Source organism: Pungitius pungitius, chromosome 10 (assembly GCF_949316345.1).
Source record: "Pungitius pungitius chromosome 10, fPunPun2.1, whole genome shotgun sequence".
NCBI classification, from domain to species: domain Eukaryota; kingdom Metazoa; phylum Chordata; class Actinopteri; order Perciformes; family Gasterosteidae; genus Pungitius; species Pungitius pungitius.
In genome coordinates, this window is record NC_084909.1 from 5379899 (window position 1) to 5392029 (window position 12131).

The following is a 12131-nucleotide window of genomic DNA, read 5'->3' on the forward strand; positions in this document are numbered from 1 at the left end:
CCACGGAGCTGGAGTCTTGACTTCTGTGTTGTTCATTTATTTTCAATCAAAACCCTCAAAACATTCTTTTTGAATGTAACACAGTAAAAAATAGATGTTTACAAAAATACACGGCGTGCAACTGGGAATACAGCAACTTTGTTCAAAACATGTCTAATCAGCTTATTGTGTTGTGCTAAGAGCTGCTTCACAAAGCCGCCAGGTTAATAATTCAGAAAATGTGTTTTTTTTCTTCTGTTGACTATAACAAACTGAAGTAGTTTTGGGATTGTTCAGTCAATGGGTCCACAACGTCACACTAAACTACTGCAGACAGATTAACTACGTTTGAGGAAGGAACAAAGGGCTTAGAATGAAATCCCATGACCAGTTTACCAGTTTCTAATCTGGGCGAAAAACCCAACGGGATGTTAGCGGCTAAGAGGACACCATCTAAAACAAAAAGTAGCAAATGACAATAGTGGCACAGGAAAGCAGAGGGAGGCGGGTCAACCCCCCCCCCACCCCCCAGGCTAGTGTCTCACAGAGCTCTCCATGGATTCTCCATCAGCGTCTACATCCTCATAGTCTCGTAGATCGCTGGAAATGTGGATTTCAACTGTACTAGACTCAGAACCTAGCAAGACAAAATAGGGGTAGATTACGTCACAGAGTAAACTTTTATCTCTATAGATATTAATCTTATAATAAACACCCCCCCTCCTCCCCGGGGCAGATGTATATTTACAAATGTATTTTGGGAATTATTTGCAAATACGGTCTTTAATTTGAATCTTTTTCTAATGTAGCGCATATTCAAATTTGAAGGTCGTACAAATGAATAGAAAACAAACTGAATCCTTTAAAAAAAAAAAATCCACTTTATTGCTAACACAAAACACTGAATGGCCTTTGTACATGTGATCCATATTGTGCACAGACACAATTGTAGAAAATGGTTTACAAAATCATCCCAAAATACATTATCATGGCACAGTAGGGAAAGTGCAGGTGTTACTCATTTTCTTAACAATGTCTGGGTGGTGCTTTTAAAGCCGTCACCAGTTGATCTATTTGCACCTGAGCTTTTCCTGCTGCGGCACATCAACGTGGCCCGATGCCATCACTCGGTGTTACTAGAATGGTTTCATCCAGTCAATACACGTATCCTGGCTCTGTTGCCGGGTCATTAGATGCACGCCTGACGTGGTCCGACACAGCGGCCCTGCATCAAATCTTACCTGAAGGGTTGTGCCGTTTACGTCCACCTTCAGCTTCCAAAGTGACTAAAAGGTTCTCGCGGTTACAACTCCACATCACAACCCTCACCAGGCTGCATCCGTTCTAGATAAATGTCTCCAATACTCTCATTCGCTCCATGTAAATGTTCAACTGCTTTGCCACCTGCTCTCTGCACGCCACGTTATTCTCATCATGATAGAACTCGGCACGCTTGCCGCACCCTTAACAGAATGTGTCTGAATTTAGTAACATTGTAAAGTTGCAAGGTAAAAAAAAATACAAAAACAAAGAACATGCCCTGCCGGATTAACAAACAAATGTGACCTGGTATCAATGCTGTTTTTCTTTTTTTTAAACAGCTACAGTACTCGTTTTAATATTAAAATATCGTCACAGCTTAACTCGATCGCCATGTTGGGGAAAAAAAAAAAACAAGCTGGTCTTCAGACACCTCAGTGGACGAGATCATGCTACGATGACGTCATCCAAAACGAAAACGCACCACGGCACATTTAAAGAGGAGGCGGTCCGGACGTCGGGTGACGCCCCGCGGCTTCACCACCCCTGATAAACGGGCGAGTTGTTCCCGCCACTGAAATCCCAATTACCTTCTGAGAGGACGCTGATGGCGTCCGAGTGCTGCTGCCCGTTGCTGCCGTTCTTCTTGGCCTCCTGCACGTGACTCTGGTAGAGCAGCGTGGTTCCCACCAAGGGGTTGTTGCCCGCCGCGTGGGGCACCGAGGTGGAAGCCGAGTCCCAGGCCAGCTCCCGCCTCCCCCGCGGCCGCAGGTCCACGTCCAGGCCCGTCCAGCCGTGAAAGGCCAAGGTGTTGAGGAAAGCCTGCATGGGGTTCAGGATGCCCTGAAGGAGTCCAAATGCACGACCATTAAATAGTGGCGGGGGGGGATTTCCCATGCTATGTGTCAATGTTTTTTTTTTTTTTTTTAAACCCACCATGATAAACCAGGTGATGAGAGCTGCGTTCCTGATGTTCCTGAAACCGATCGCGCCGATGTCCGTCTGCATCTCCAGGTAGAAGAGGAGGCTCTCGTTGATGATGTTGGGAACCCAGCTAAAACATCCACATGCCTCATTAGCTACTTCTTACATTTGAAGGCAATAACGTTCTCCTTGTGAAGATCATCTATTAAGTAATGTTGATTCACTTTAAATTGATTCATTGATTGATTTTCACCCAAACAAAAAAAAAAAGACACGTGATGTTATGGTGGATTTCTTGCAAGGCACAGTAACTTCCTGGGGACTTTCTCTGTCATCGTGAGGTTGCCAGGCAACCAGTAAAATAACACTCACGGAATTTATCGTGAGAGGAGTGAGGCTCAGAATCACTGTGAAAAAAACAGCATTTTCTTTTTTTTTTTACTCTAAACGAGACCTAACATGTTTATTACGCTTTGGTAGGTCCCGGTGACAGATTTCATACCTTTGAGCGCAGCCAGGTGTGCTGTCACCTGGTTTCCATTCGATTTGCTGAGCATTGCTACGGCTGCTAACTGACACCACCACCATGCCTCAGCAAGTGCGAACAAATAAATAACCCCAAAAGTGCCCCGTTCCCTTATGCTCAACCCTTTAAAAAAAGAAAAAAAAAAACAATAGTGACATACCAAATACAGAAGACCAGCATTATCTTAAAGAAGCGGATCTTTATCTCGTTTGCCAGCCGCCTCTCGTTTTCCGTGTAGATTCCTTGTCGTCCTTTCAGCAAAGACGTCACTGGATTGGAGGACAAAAGAGGTGGATCCGTCAGCCTCCGTGTGCACGTGTACCGAAGCACCGGGCTCGGACAGGTCTGAGGGCGAGCTGACCTGCAGATACGGTCCGGTTGAAGAAGACCGGGTTGGCCACCAGGACGAGGAGCATGGGTGCGTAGGTGGTGACGTAGTGTGGGATAGCGTGCTGGAGACCTTGCTCGCAGCTGCACAGAAATGCAACGAAATAAATCAAAATGAGCACGGGGCATCAGGGGAGGGGGAGGGAGGTGGGGGAGGGGGGGTGCAGGAAGGTGCTGGATGTGAATGGACAACGGAAAGGCGTCTCACTCGGAGATAGATGGGTAGTAGAGCATGGCCACGCCTTCCACACACAGCAGCACAGCCAGACCCCACGTGATCATGTGGTAGAGGATGATGGTGCTGATGGGGAGAGACACCGGTCATGAGATCACAACACACGCTGCAGCTTTACATCTTGGGGCCAATTAGTGCTACTTCAGTAGACGCTTCCTCTCTCTACGACTCAAAAGAAACCCGTTTCAGGGAGTTTACGAATGTGAGAAGAAGAAGAAGAAGAAGAAGCAGCTGCATCCATGGCGCCGAGTGACGAGAAGTGAGAGGAGAAGGTTTTACACGTTCTACTCGGTGTGAATGAAACATTCTCAGATCAGCTCATGCAGCTTCTCGTCTGCAGGAGGAGATGTTGAGGTGATAATGAACCGGAGACGGGAGGTGAGGCTCGGATCACCTGATTCCCGCAGATGTTTTCACAACCAGGAAGACGTCGACGGCGTAACAGAAGGTCCACCAAAAAGAAGCGCTGAAAAACAACTGGATCCACATCTGTAAAACGCACAAAAGAGACCAAAGGGTTACGAAGAATGAGTACGTGGGCCTTTTGATCTGCGACCCAACAGCGTGAAGAGACACCAGTCGGCTGTGCCCGCGCGTGTGATGACTATTAACTGCATTTACACAAACAACGTCACACATTACCGCGCTGCCAACACAGAAGACCTCCGGCCCGGCGTACGTGCCGTTGGCCACTGAGATGCCGTCGATGAAGTTCGGGAGGCCCAACCAGACGGAGGACCGCACGATGATACCTGGAGGAGGAAAAGGAAGATAAAATAAAATACAGCCTGGTTTCAATTAACATTTAAGAATCATTTCATCCTGTATTATTGAGTTCGTTAATTAGATTTAGTCATGGGAGACCTTTTAATAGCAGCTTTATGTCATGGAAATATGAACTACCTCCAGGTGGGTTTTACAAGGGTGTTTCCATTTCCTTCGTGATACTCTTCACTGTGGGGTGAGAAAAAAGACCAGAGCTCTCCCAGAGACTTAATGCGATGCAGACTAACTGTTTGCATTGGCTTTTTTTGTTGTTTTTTTTACATTTGTGTCAGGGCTGTGCGTCAAGCTGCTGCTCTGCAAGTGGATGGTGAGTCTCGCCGGGCACTGAGTGCACACTAAGGCATGTGTCACGTTGCTCCGGCGTGCACATGTGTGCATAATCCACACGCCTTCATGTGTCATCGAATCATGCAATTTCAATGGGTGATCCGATGCTTGCTTTAAGAACAATGGAGCGTTCAGACCAACGGGGTGTGTGTGTGTGTGGGGGCGGGGGGGGGGTTAAAGGGTTTCGCGGTCATCCACGACTCACATGAGAGGCTCATGATGCATTCTTTCTCTTTGAAACAAGCAGCTCCACAACTAAACATTAGCTATTTTTGCACCGGTCTGATTTTACAGTTGTCCAAGTTTCCCCACATAAAAAAGGACGGGATTTTTTTAAACAACATTGCCACACCATGTTGCACAAACCAATGTACCAAAATCACCTCTCCCCTCCCCCCCCCCCCCCCCCCCCCGTGCCTGAAGTTTTCTGGTGTCAGCCCGGCGAGCAAAGTGCACCAAGAGCGGTTAGAAACAACATATTCGCGTGCGTAATTGGAGGCAGCAAAGCGTCTCCACGTTGCGAAACTTCAGTCTCTCTCAGCTGCGGTAAAAGAAAAGCAGGCCAGGAGGAGGCAAGCTGGTGACGTTTTTTTTTTTTTTTTTTACCTGCGCATCCCAGTATGTCACATATACTGATGATGAACAATATCCGCGAGGAGGACGCGGGCCTCGGCAGCGCGTACTGTCCCAGCCGCCGGTATCCTCTGCGTTTGGGCAGAATTTGCAAAACGGCGAAGACGAGACTGAGACTCGCGCTCCCCAAACCCAAAGCGCCGAACAGCACCGGCTGGAAGGACACCACGAACTCGGTGGCCGCGTCTCTGTTCGGGCAGCAGAAGGTCTCCAGCCGGGGGGACGCCATGCCGGGGACACCGGTGGAGGAGGGAAGCCGAACTGAAAGGACGGTGGTCGGGAGGAAAAGGGAAGGAGAAGAAGGAAGGAAGGAAGGAAGGAAGAAAGAAAAAAGAAAAAAAACAAGAAAGGGAGAGGAAATGGTTGAGTGTGCACGAGCCGACTGGGAGATCACGAGTTGGAATCATCATGTGGTTCCATTTAATCCCCGCAGCTGTAACTGCACACAATGCGGGGCAAGCGACAATGGGCTGCTGTGTGGTTTGGGTTCTTCATCCATTTCAATCACTTCCCTGCACTTGACCTGTTCTGCATCCCTCATGAAGATTACACTTATTTTATACACTTTGTTCCACCGCAACAAGTGCAGCTGAACTCTGGAAATCAATAGAACAACTTGGATATTTAGTCATTTCATTACTTTGGATACTTTTTGTTGTTGTTGTAACACTCCATTAAACGATAAACCGCCCACTTAATTTGTTGCAAAAGAGGGAATTTGAAAATTCTGCTGAAAATAGAATCACCAGTCATATAAATATAAACACCACAAATACAAAATAAAGATAAAACGTGTTAAACATTCAAAGAATAAATTAATTTATCAATACAAATCACACAATATTTGCATTTTATGATTCTATGAGTAGCCCATATGTGGCTATAGCTAAAAGTAGCCTATTCATCCCATTAGCATCATGTGGTTGTAATCTGAGACACTGCAATAATAATCATAACCTTTATTTTAAATTTGTGTGATGAGACATTCTGTGTAGTGAGCACAAAATAACTAGTGTTATAACAAATGTAGATAATCACTTCAAATGCGAATCCATCAATCTTTTAAACTGATTTGCAAAAGTACAAAAAAAAAAAAAACATTTTGATGACGAAAGCTTTGTGCATCAACAGAAATGAGTCCTGTCCTCATGATGAGATTCATGATAAAAAGGATTCCATGTGGCGCTTTGCTTGCACAGGTTATCCGAGACTTGCACCAGGCTAGAGAAACAATATCATTGGTATTATATAATTTCCCTGACAATGTGTACGCAGTGGACATCCAGCACATGAAGGCAGAGGTCACAGCAGCTGCTGGAGCTGCTCACTTGGATGGAGATCTGAGAAAACCTCACTAGGGCATTAGAGGCCGATTTATGTGGCAAACAAAGCCTCAACGGCTTTTTTGTTTATTCAGTACTACGGAGAGGGCCTTCGCTGAGTTTAATCAATGCCATTCTGATCCATACGCACCTCCTCTGCAGGCACAAAGTCAATGGTATGGCCAGCGTGTGGCCTGCTGCCAGGGATTATCCACCCCCCCACCCAGAGGAACACAGTCAGCATCCAGCACTCTGTTGCCGCCCTCTGCTGGTCTGCACGCATCGTGATTGGAGCTCCCAGAGCACACGTCTGGGAAATCGTTGTGTGTGCACCGATTTAGCTCAGCTTTGTGTTTAGAGGAGACGAAGCGCTGCCTCTGGCCCGACTCAATCACCCTCCCCCCCCCCCCCCCCCACCCGGGGTGCAGAGCACATACTCATAACACAGCTGTTACAATTGGATTTATTTTATTTTCCAGAAGTTGCGTGGGAACTTAATTGAAGTGTGTCAGGGAAGTTAGGGGTCAGATGAGTGTATCGCCAGAGCTGCGGGGAGTCAGCGTTGCACTCGAGGACACTGAGGCAGAGCCTCGTAAAGAATGTTTTGTCTGATTATCGTCCTCCATCAACAACAACGAGTTGGAAAAATAAGTGGATTTCCTGTTTTTTCAAAGGGCGAGCCACGAGAGTTCTCTTCAATTAGATGAACTTCTAAACACATGGAAGTAAGAGGAACATCTTGGGGTATTTTAATGTTCTTCTTTCATTGTTTTTTTTTTTAAGCACAACTACGTGACCACCGCAAAATGAGAAGCATATATCAATCCAGAATGAAATGACAAAAGAAAACAAAGTAAGGACGCCTATTGCTCAAATGATTCAAATAGCCACTCCAGATATGTTTAAAGACAGATCAAATTTCGCTTTGAATAACAATGTATGGCTTGTACTACTTAAAAAAAAGAAATTAGCAATTTTTATTTTAAAAAAAGGGCATAGAATTGAGGAATCAAAAAAAAGATTCATCAGGGGGAAAAAAAAGGTACTGGGAGAGTATAAGTAGTAGAGTATAAAATATATGAGTATAAGTGGATAGCATAAGATAACTACATTTAGGAACTCATTGCAGTCTACCTCATTCTTTAAAACCAATAATACTTTTACTGTGGAGAGTTCCTCAACCGACAGTACACTGCCCATCTCCTGCTGAGAGGGTGGGTGTGACGGTACAGTGTCAAATTACACTTCACATCAAAGACCTGCTCTACAGGCCCCCCCCCCCCTCCTGCACCTTCATTGGTTGAAGCCTCAACCGCTTCGTGCAACCAGCCCTGTTTGTTTCCAGCAGGCTGATACTTGTTCAAGGAGGAAATGACATCACAGCACCAAGACCTAGCCACAAAAAAAACAAACAAAAAACACACTGGAAAACAGATGAGGACAAAATGTCTTTCAGATGTCTTTTGACTTCGGCTGTGTTGCGACAACCGACGAGGCCAAACCCCCCCCCCCGGCCCCCCCGCTGGGGATCAGCTCTCGGGTGGCACGGCGAAGAATGTCGGCCGGACAGAAGGACGCTTCGCGAGGCACAACTTGTCAGAGTGGAGCTGCAGTTCTGTTCTCCAACCCTCTGATGAGCGGTGAGTAGCTGCAGCTGGAGCCTGTTTACAGCAGTCAGCGTCATCTTTTACCACGTCATTTTATTGCACTTTTATTGCATTTCTGTGTGTTTTTAATGTGCCGTCTAAACCTAGATCTTGAATCAGACTGGTCCCCGCTCCACGAGGCTGCCTTTAATGGACGAGTCCTCGCTCTGCAGAGACTCATCGCTCAGGTGGTCTAATGAGGCTCCGCTGCTTACGTTATCCCGCACAAATCATTCAGACTGGCAATTCATCCAATTAGAAGACGTTAAGCTGCTCGAAAATCATCATAATGATCACATTCACTACATGACGTCTTAAGACCAGCTTGAAGTGTGTGTGTGTGTGTGTGTGTGTTGTTCCCAGGGTGCGTGTGTTAACGTGAACACTCTGGACCAGGTCTCTCCCCTCCATGCAGCGTGTTTACAGGGCCACGTGGCCTGCGCCAAGCTGCTGATGGAAAACTCGGCAAATGTCAGTAAGGCATCTCTGTATGGTCGTGTTTTCTGCAAATGTAGACATAACCATCTCAAGACCATCCCAAATCAAGACAATATGTTTTGCGTCTTCCATTCGAAAGTCCTGCTCATGGGTTATTAGGGGAAAATCCTATAAATTATTGCTGGGTTTAACTTGTTTGGGTGCATGTCAGTGAGAGATTAACCCGGCACGGAACAGACCACAAAGCACGCACAATAACACATTAAGACACACATCCAGAGATACAAAGTCTAACCCCCCCCACAGTAGATGTTTGATAGAGGGTCCACTATAAGTAGCATAAACATAATCAAGTTCCTTTGCTATATTAAAGATTTATATTAAACATTTCATGACTTCTCCTTGCTCCTTTAATATTTTCTGTGGGGAATTTGTGGTGAAATGAAAACTTACCCAACGCAGGTCAACAGTTCAACAGTCGATGGACAAACTCCCCTGTCGGGGGCTTGTGCCCGTGGTCATGTGACCTGCGTATCGCTGCTCCTTCATCATGGGGCGACTCCCCTGGGGAGCACCCGAGCCGGCTCTCCAATCCACAGGGCTGCAGCCAAAGGTCAGAGGTCACATTCACGGGGGGGGGGGGGGGGGGGGGACACACACTCGGATAATCTCTGCTGTTCTGAGCCGTGCGTCGCCTCACGCCGCTCTCCGCCCGACTCCGCGCAGGTCACGCCGAGTGCATCCAGCCGCTGGTTGAGCGCGGCGCGGACGTGGATCAGCACATCGCCCAATGCGGCTCCCCTCTCGGCGTCGCCTGCGCCAACGAGCGCCTGGGCTCCGTGAGGAAACTGCTTCGGCTCGGTGAGGCGGCCTCTGAACGCAGAGTCTTTGGCGCTGGGGAAGCATTTGGCTTTTTGGCGTACAGATAAAATCAATATTTCTTCATCCATAGTCCACAGAACACGTAAAATATAATGCTTATTGTGAGTCATTAGTCGCAGCTAGGTTTTTGGCAAAGGTAGGGGGTTTTCACTTTAATTAGATTTCCAAAGGTTAGGTATTTTAATAAATATTTTGGGGAAGGGCTTACCGATTTGAATATTCACAACCAGAGAGTAAATTAAGTCCAAGTAGGAAATGGCCCCCGCAATCTTAGACGTTAAAGCACTAGCGAGGATAAACTGGCGCTCCGGTTGTGTTGTGTAATATGATGACATCATAGGTCACTGGCCTCCGCCCTCCCTCCCTCTCTCCCTCCCTCCCTCAGGGGCCAGCGTGAACAGCGCCGCGTCCGGGGACTCGCCGCTGCACATCGCCGCCGGCCTGTCCAACCCGGAGCTGGTGTCGGTGCTGCTGGACCACGGGGCCGATGGCGGCCTCAGGAACTCGGAGGGCAAACAGCCGGCGGACCTCGCGCCCCCGAACAGCCGGGCAGAGAGGCTGTTGAGACAAGCGGGAGGTATTCAATCCAAACCAACCCAGTAGCCTCACTGGGCCTTTGTGTGTTGTTTTATTTTTTATTTTTTTTAACAACCCAAATCCATAATCCCGCCCAGGAGCGTCTCCTCTGATGCAGCTGTGTCGGCTGCACATCAGGAGGACTGTGGGCAAGCAGAGACTGGGCGGGATCCAAGACCTCCCCCTTCCCACAGAAGTGAAACGGTTCCTTCTCTACCAATCCGACCCGGGGGGGGGCGGGGGGGGGAGGAACCAGTGCACTGAGTAACGTCAGGACGTCGTGGGCGGATTCTGAGCTGTAACTTCTGGGTCAGCAGGGGGTGCAGTTGCATTAGTTTGCAGCGAGGAGGCTCCTCTGCTTGACATTTCAAACTAACAAACCGATTCCCTGGATCGACAGAGTGTCTGAAAATGTCGTTAGAGATGAAAACATCAACGGGGACATTAGGTTACTATGAAATAACATCATCATACTGGAATCATCACACTGAAATAATGAAAACAAGGCACATTTCTTGGAAGATTTTAAAGTAAAGATCTTCTGATTTTATCCGTTAAATGGAGCTGGGCGGCTGCTAAGAGAACTGCTAATGACTTCAGCACATTAAATCTGAGTAGATATCATGCAACTGAGTCCTTTTGCAGTCCTCAAACCCCCCGTCTCTGTCCTTTGCTTCTTCCCTCATGTTTTTAATTTCATTTTAAATCTCTTTTCTCCTTGCTTTTAAAAATGTGTTTAAATTATGAATCAGGAATAGCAGCATCAGTAAAGAATGATAAAACATTGTTATTATCTAGTTGGGCTTATGTTCTGGTGTGTATTTAGGTCACTACTTCTTTCCCTTGCCCACATCTAGTAATGCAGATACCGTATGTTGGGTGACCTTGTTTATCTATGAAATGCAAAGTAGACCCATCTGCACATCTTAATTCTCTTCTAAAGCTTTAAGTCCACAAACAAGTAGCATGAACACTGGGAGCAGGGCATCGTTGGCCCCTCGGCGCCTGTCAGCGGATGAGCAGGCTGACCGAGCTCCGCACGGAGGGAGAACAGCGAATACTTGGGCCCAATAAGGCTCGCTCTTATTGCATTACGGACCGTGCCCTCGTTTCGTGATGCCGCACAATTATGCGAGCCGAGCCAGTGTGTGAGCACGGACATCGATTTGAATGGTTCATTAAGGGAGACGATGATGATGAAAAAAAGAAAAAAAAAAAGAAAAGGGGGCCGCGCGAGCTCACCGGGAACATCAACATCCTCTCCATGGCGACAGCCAGCGCTGCAGCTGCGCCCACGCCCTCCTCGTTTAATGCAGCGCTCACCGACTTTCCATCAAGGCCTCGTGTCCCAATTTGCCACTTGAACTTAATTATCTCCACCCCCCCTTTCCCTCCCCCTTTCCAACCCCACCCCCACCCCTCAGTCTCCCTCCAATGGCTGCGCGGGGGCCAGGTTTCGATTGAGCTGGCGTTTTAATGTTGAATCAATACGGTGGAGGAGCTCCGGACTTCTGAAGCCGCTGGGAGAGGCGTACAGTATCCGCTGGAAGTAATTACTGAGGAGGGGGGGGGGGGGGGCAGCAATCAGGTGGGACGAGACCGTCTGGTAATCAGTGTCACATAAGCGTTCGAATCCATTTCCCACTTGAGTCACTGCGGCGCCGCCCACAGTGGGGCTTTGTTGGGCTGTGTGCACTGAATGGGTTCAGTCAGGTACTCAGGTGCACTCTGAAGGGCTCACCTATGAGCCAAAGCTTTTACTTTAACTCTCTGGAGGCGGGCGAGCCATTAACCCCACCATACCCCCTTTTTTTTTTAGTTTTTTTTGGTTGTTGGTGCGTGTACCCAAATAGCGCATTTCTTGGTCGGAGCTTAGGTGAAACACAAGATACAAAGTTTGAACATCCGGCACTCTTTAAACCAATTCGCTCCAACGAACCACCACTAACGGAGGTTTTATTAAAAACAAAAAACGAAATAGCTTTATTCTACAGGGAATAAACATGGTGAGGCTCCAGAACAGCCCAGTGTTTGTAATCAACGGCGGATTAGTTTTTCTTTTTTCCATGAGTCTCCCTAATCATCCCTCGCATGCGAGCGGTCACCGCCCACCGCGAGCAAGCCGCTGCCGCCGCTGATGCCAGACAGCCGCTGTGCGCGCACATCTAATAACCCAATTGCGATCATCCCCGGTGCGGCGGCGGCGGCGG

At 47.7% G+C, this 12131-nt stretch overlaps 2 protein-coding genes across 2 annotated transcripts; one reads left to right on the forward strand and one right to left on the reverse strand.

Moving 5' to 3' along the window:
• Positions 1-16: 16 nt before the first annotated feature.
• gpr143 (G protein-coupled receptor 143) lies at positions 17-9048 on the reverse strand. Its single transcript, XM_037488349.2, has 10 exons — positions 8917-9048; positions 5031-5318; positions 3954-4063; positions 3706-3800; positions 3285-3377; positions 3051-3160; positions 2850-2958; positions 2176-2293; positions 1830-2082; positions 17-616 (listed from the first exon to the last, which is right to left on the reverse strand). Exons 2-10 carry the CDS (start codon positions 5284-5286, stop codon positions 513-515), a joined length of 1248 nt encoding a protein of 415 aa, XP_037344246.2. The 5' UTR covers positions 5287-5318; positions 8917-9048; the 3' UTR covers positions 17-512.
• LOC119228587 (ankyrin repeat and SOCS box protein 9-like) lies at positions 6794-11899 on the forward strand. The gene is made up of 7 exons (XM_037488350.2): positions 6794-8019; positions 8134-8213; positions 8389-8496; positions 8926-9076; positions 9190-9324; positions 9731-9922; positions 10020-11899. The coding sequence occupies exons 1-7, from the start codon at positions 7836-7838 to the stop codon at positions 10187-10189; spliced, it is 1020 nt and encodes a 339-aa protein (XP_037344247.2). The 5' UTR covers positions 6794-7835; the 3' UTR covers positions 10190-11899.
• Positions 11900-12131: the final 232 nt, after the last annotated feature.

What these genes read in the sequence shown, in the direction of transcription:
- LOC119228587 (XM_037488350.2), top strand. Translation starts at nt 7,836, where the DNA reads ATGTCTTTTGACTTCGGCTGTGTTGCGACAACCGACGAGGCCAAACCC. An exon ending in CTCCAACCCTCTGATGAGCG is followed by an intron (nt 8,020 to 8,133) that starts GTGAGTAGCTGC and finishes GTCTAAACCTAG; the next exon opens with ATCTTGAATCAGACTGGTCC. An exon ending in GAGGAAACTGCTTCGGCTCG is followed by an intron (nt 9,325 to 9,730) that starts GTGAGGCGGCCT and finishes TCCCTCCCTCAG; the next exon opens with GGGCCAGCGTGAACAGCGCC.
- gpr143 (XM_037488349.2), bottom strand. Translation starts at nt 5,286, where the DNA reads ATGGCGTCCCCCCGGCTGGAGACCTTCTGCTGCCCGAACAGAGACGCG. An exon ending in TGACATACTGGGATGCGCAG is followed by an intron (nt 4,064 to 5,030) that starts GTAAAAAAAAAA and finishes TTCCTCCTCCAG; the next exon opens with GTATCATCGTGCGGTCCTCC. An exon ending in CAACCGGACCGTATCTGCAG is followed by an intron (nt 2,959 to 3,050) that starts GTCAGCTCGCCC and finishes CCTCCAATCCAG; the next exon opens with TGACGTCTTTGCTGAAAGGA.